This window comes from Helianthus annuus, unplaced genomic scaffold (assembly GCF_002127325.2).
Source record: "Helianthus annuus cultivar XRQ/B unplaced genomic scaffold, HanXRQr2.0-SUNRISE HanXRQChr00c093, whole genome shotgun sequence".
NCBI classification, from domain to species: domain Eukaryota; kingdom Viridiplantae; phylum Streptophyta; class Magnoliopsida; order Asterales; family Asteraceae; genus Helianthus; species Helianthus annuus.
Window position 1 is genome coordinate 2,258 of NW_023395609.1, and position 6,019 is coordinate 8,276.

Genomic DNA, 6,019 nt, shown 5'->3' on the forward strand with positions numbered 1-6,019 from the left:
AAGAGTCCTATGCTCAGAGACTTGCATATCCCACACTTTTTGGACTGGGACCCCTGTTTCAAACCTGCACCTCCCAAAATGGTGCTTTTGACAGGTTTTGCACTTGGGCCTATCACCCGATCGATTCTCATTCTTCCTGGCCTCGGAGCCCTTCTTACCATCACGGTTTCCCCTATGCCTCTTGCTTGATCTGTGAGAGTTATCATCTTCCCATTTCCTTTTGTCAGATTCCGAACTTTTTAGAGCCCTCTGTCTTGCTGCATCTTGGGTGAGTGAACAGAGATAAGTCGGTGACAGATCGAAACGTAACTGGTCCGCGAGGCCTTCACAGCTGGCCTTGATTTCAGGGGCCAAACCCCCAATAAAACGCGCGATCCTTTTTGGTTCAGGGGTTACCAGGTAAGGTACTAATCTGGATAAGGTGTTAAAACTGGTGAGGTATGCTTGACAATCAAGGTTCTTGCATAACCAAGGATAGGAATTCAGATTCAATACGCTCAACCTCATGTGAGGGCAGTAGTTTTCCTTGATAAGAGCAACAAACTGCTCCCATGACATACTATACAAGGTAGCTTTCCCAGATGCCTGGATCAATGCTCCCCACCAAGCCAACGCCTCACCTTTGAAGGATTGTGATGCAAACTTCACCATGTTCCCTCTCAGCACATCCACTAATGTCTACCACCGTCTCAATCTCATCGAGCCATGTCATACAATCAACTGCCCCTTTCTCCCCTGTAAACTCTCGAGGTTTACATGATACAAAATACTTATACGTGCAGCCTTTAGCACGTGGGGTTTCATCAACCACAAGCTTTTTAGGGTGAACACTGTTTTCATTGGAGGAATGACGATCCTCATCTTTCTTAGGTTTGGGAGAAGCAGGTGGCGGCTTGTTGCGAACCTCAGAATGGTTCTTTGGCTTAGCATGAGGTGCAGACAGGGTTCTACTGTGGGTTTCACTGAATTCACTATACTGTCGCGCTAAGGCTTTGTCAACTGCTTCATTTACAATTGCTTTTAATTCGGCACTGGTTACTAGAAACTTTACATCATCACGGTTCTCAACCGGATGGCTATTGGCTTCCTCTGATCTAGTCATGTAGCTTCAACACTACATATAATTAATAGACAAGGTTTTACTTAAAGGCTCTTTTATAGTATTTTATGTTCTATTAACCAAGGTTTTAAATTGCCATTTTAGGTTAATTTATTGAAACATTAGGATGTTATTATCCTACAATGCTTTAATCATTAGCACATAGGCCTAGTCACAAGGACAATAAAGATATTTCAATAACCAAGATTTTTCAATATCTAGGTGTTTTAGGTCGAATCATAGTTCTATACCATTAATTAACAGGGAGTCATGAGCTACCACTGTCCTTAGTCACGGAGGACATTTAATTATTGCCCGCAGGCACTTCACTTTCAAAGAAGTGGTTAATTAATTTAAGGGAATTTTAAAATTAACCCAAATATACATGGCCTGTGTGACTTTACTGATTCACAGTTTGCCAAGAGCTTTAACATACTAGATGTTAATAATTTGGAATCTATTATGTGGGTTATACCATCTTGGCCAGGTTTTAATAACACAAGGGCTAGGTTTTACCTCTAAGATTCTTTTAATAATTAACGCAGAACAGTCCTAAATTGAGATGTTAATTATGGATCTTAACCTAATTATGGAACTACCATCTTGGCTTTGTTTTACAAAGCTAGGTCTTGGTTCACTTTAGATTTTACCAATTAATTATAATGGCAGATCCTTTTTAAATATTTCATTTATTTTCATAATTTATGCATGCAATAATTAAAGAAACTTAATTAAAACATCTCACACATAGTTTTAAGACAGTACTACAATTGCCCAAACGGGACTTCTACTAAAATAAATGAAAATGCCCACGCAGGGGCGGGAAACAAGAACAGACCCACGCAGGGGTTAACTAACCAAACTTGCTCACGCAGGAGCGGAATACAAACCACAGGCTCACGCAGGAGCTGAATACAGGAATAACAAGTCCACGCAGGGACTGAATTACAACACAAATAAGTAACAAGGGTTTTCAATGACCCCTCCTCTTCGATTTCCCCTTAAGCAAATCTGACAGCCCCTTGAAAAATCCTTGCCGCTCTTTGCGGTCTTCACGAACTTCTTGTTCAACTTGGCTCAGCCTCTCAAGGACTTCCTGTTGAATCGGTGGCTGAGGCGGCTGATACACCGGCGGAGGAGGTGGCTGATGCTGGTACCCATAAGTCGGGTAACCAGTAGTCCATGGCCCTCCATATGGTCCTTCAGGATGAAGAGCATTGTAATCCCGAGCTACTAGGTATGGATCTACCTCTGCATAACCGTAGTTGTAGTTGTAGTGGGTGTGTGCCGGCTGCTCAAATGGGTTGTACGCCGCTGACCCAGCATATGCAGGAATCGGGTTATCGAAACCCAGAGGTGGTACCACAGGTACTGAGTTGACATCTGGTATGGGGCTTGACGGACCACCACCATAGGGGTTTTCTTCCTCCTGAAGTGGGGGATAATGGCTGCCACTAGATGGCTGGGGAGTAGCAATCCGAACTCCACCTCGCACGGACATCCGTGCATTAGACCTTCTTCGCCTTGGTGGCTCCGGAGGCGGCTGCTGCGGCTCTACTGGCGGTGGCGGCGGTGGCGTGACTGCCACAAATTGATGACCCACTGAAGGATCCTGTTGCTGCTCATGATGCGAGTGTTCAGACGGTGTGAAGTACCAGTCAATGTTTCGGAACCTTTCCTCGTAGCTGTCTGGACCACGATATGGCGATCCATGAAATGATGACCCATCTGATATCTCGATGGGATGGTTCGGCGTTCCTGATGCTGGCTCCACGGGGTCAGTATCCTCATCCATGTCGTTCTCCTCTGGAAAGTGGTCTCCCGGTCCGAGTGGGTTAAAACCCATGGGTTCAGGCAAAAGGTTAGCCGGGTTAAACCGGCTTTGGAAGACGGGTGTTGGGCTGCCAAAGGAATGGTGAGAATTGGATCTTTGGAGAGGTATGAAAGCTGGAGGCTGGTTATTGGGTTCGTTTTCAGAATTGGGCCCAAATGAATGTTGGTACGAAGGAGAGGAGCTAAGGGATACTGATCGCCTTCCTGGTTCGACATAGAGTCTCCAGGGCTCTTGCGGGCTGGTGCTCATAGTAATGGATGGGGTTCGCCGGTGCGAAGGCCCGGCTTCGTGATCATGACCTGTCACGGGTCCTTTGCCTCTACCTCGAAGGAATCTGGGTGGCATGATGACCTGCATACAATATTTAGATAACCACAACAATATAGTTATAAAAGACTCAAAAATAAAACAAAGCAGAGTTGTCCTATGTTCAATGTCTAGACTTGGAACTCGAAGAATTGTGCAAATTTGTGCACTGAGATTAAACACAAAAAAAGGCTAGTGTTTAATTCACTCAGTGTTGGCTCTGATACCAACCTGTCACACCCCTAATTTCCACGTGTCACCGGTGGGCCCGGTGGGGGATTCCATGACGTAGTTGATATCATCATATGTCAAACAACACAAATTATAATGCACAGCGGAAGCAAATGAAAATAGATTTATTTCAACTATTAATTGTAATATCAAGTATCACAACCAGTCAAAATAGATCCACAGGCGGATCGAAGTAAAAAGAAAGTTATTGTTCAACAGATTACGCATCCCAAAAGCTTGCGAGACTCTACGATGCTAAGGAGAAACCAACCTATTCCGTATAGCACCTGCACTTAATCTTTTTGGGGAAAATACGTCAGTTTGCACTGGTAAATACAATTTAACTGACTCATTTTAAAAATATTGGTTTTAAATGCACAAGGCACAAAACATTTTATAACTTGGGAATAATTAAGCAGAGTTAAACTTGTAAAAGATTTACATGTTTGTTGACCGTTTAGTCGCCCGAGTCGTGTCGGGTTTAAGGTTAAATGACACACCACATGGTATAAGTCCGCGGCGGGAAGCCAACGTTAATACCTTAAAATAATAGACATAAAACCGGGTGTACGCCTACACCCGACTGTCGAGGTTGTGGCCAAAAATGATGCCAAGGATATCCGGGACATGGTCATTAAGCTCCCAAAGGTACAAGAAACAAACAACACCAGATTTTCAAACGGGTCCCATTGGTAATACCCATCTACTAATGAGATGGAACCAACCGCCCGACCAAGCGGTATATTACATACCGTACCCCCAAGCCCGTATAGGGAAAATAAGTTAAAAGTATTTACCTGAGCAAGTATAACCACAATTTCAAAAATGCACGTGTCTTTTACTGGGCTCCTATTCTGGAACGAAGGTTATAATAACCTATTAGAATCCTAACGGGTCTTTTAACATAGCCTAAGCTTAGACCGGTTAGTTTCAAAGAGTAATTATGGTTTAATCGCGAGGAATGCGAAAACCGGGGAGGAATGTGATTTAGACCCTACAAGCTTGGATACTTGTATAATATGGGTAAACTAAATACATCCTGAATTTTGAGACTTAGATGATATGGTTTGACCCGCTTCGGCTAATATGTGTGAACTAGTCACATAAGCCGATCCGAACGCGAAAGTGCGTAACGAGTAACCATATAAGTCATATGCAAGTTTCCTGAGATTATATGCACCAAATATGTTGTAATATCAGAAAGGTATGCCCAAATATGCCCCAAATGTTTTTATATGCCAATTACGCCTCATAAGGGCATTTTAGTAATTTTACATAGGCTAAAAAAAAGGTAAAATGGGAAATCTGAGTTTCCAACTTTAGGCTACTGTTATAATGTATATTTTTATAAAATATATCAGTAGGTTTTAGGCCTTTTATATAAAATCTTATTTTGACATATACTATGTCGTAAAAATGCCTAAAAAGGCGGTTTGGAGCCATTTCCGGGTTTTAAAAGAAATGCTGATATTTTTATATTTCCAGAAGGCTCAAAGTATGATATTTAATATAACAAATCAGTTGGAAAAAGGCTTCGGGTCAAAAGGTTATGTAAAACTCATTTTATGACCGAAAAGGGTAAAACCTGCATAAGCCGAAAGAAGCTTAGAACCTCTAGTTATGCTCAGCCTAAAAATAAATAAAAATCTTTAAAATTCCCAAAATATTATTTTATAACAGTGGGTATAAAGTTTTGGCATAAAAATTCGGGTTTAGATAGGCTATGCGTTAATTACGCTAATAATTTACTAAGAAAGCCTCTATTTACGCTAATAAGCATAACTCTTAATCTAGACCTCAAATTGATGTCAAATTTTGGGGACAACTTTATATTTCAGTAACTAAGGTGTCTACCCTTTTAAATTTTCAAAAATTATGATTCTTGGACATTCGGGCATAATGGTCAACATATGGGCTTTTAGCGGAAACATGCATACGAACTAAATATCTAATGAACCATATTGTGTAATCACAGGAGGATATACTAACATGTTAATAGGTCCAAAAGAAGCTCTAAGGCAGATTCAAACTTGCCTAAAACGGGTCAGAACTGAAAGTCAAAGCGAAAGTCAAACTATGCGACTTTCGGTTCCGAACCGGGTCTAAACAGAAAATTGTCGAGTTGAACATGTTGGAACATGTTCTTACACTTATTACCAAGTTATATAAATTTTCAAACAGGTTACATACAACCTACATTGCTAATTATGCGTTAATTCAAAGATAAGCATTCTGTTGACTTTTTCTAATTAGCTTTGACTCGACAATTAACATGCTTAGAGTGGGAATCTGGAAATACCCTTTTAAAGGTTTGTTACCCACTTAATTACCTTCCTAAAGGTACTTTTAATTCGTGATTAGACAAAGTACATTATGCTTAATCACGAAGTCAAACCTTAATTACGACGGTTTGACTTTTGCTTAATTAACTAAGCTAGAAAGGATTAAAGAGGGTTAAGGACACTTACAAGAGTCCTAAGATGGATTAGAGAGCCTAAGAATTTGACTTGGTGACCAGAGGAGCTCCAGAAAATGTTTAGCCAAGGTTC

The 6,019-nt window shown here is 41.2% G+C and overlaps 1 protein-coding gene across 1 annotated transcript; it reads right to left on the reverse strand.

The window, feature by feature from the left end:
- Positions 1 to 2,072: 2,072 nt before the first annotated feature.
- Positions 2,073 to 3,278, reverse strand: LOC118489728 (extensin-like). Its single transcript, XM_035987261.1, has one exon. The coding sequence runs from the start codon at positions 3,276 to 3,278 to the stop codon at positions 2,073 to 2,075; it is 1,206 nt and encodes a 401-aa protein (XP_035843154.1).
- Positions 3,279 to 6,019: the final 2,741 nt, after the last annotated feature.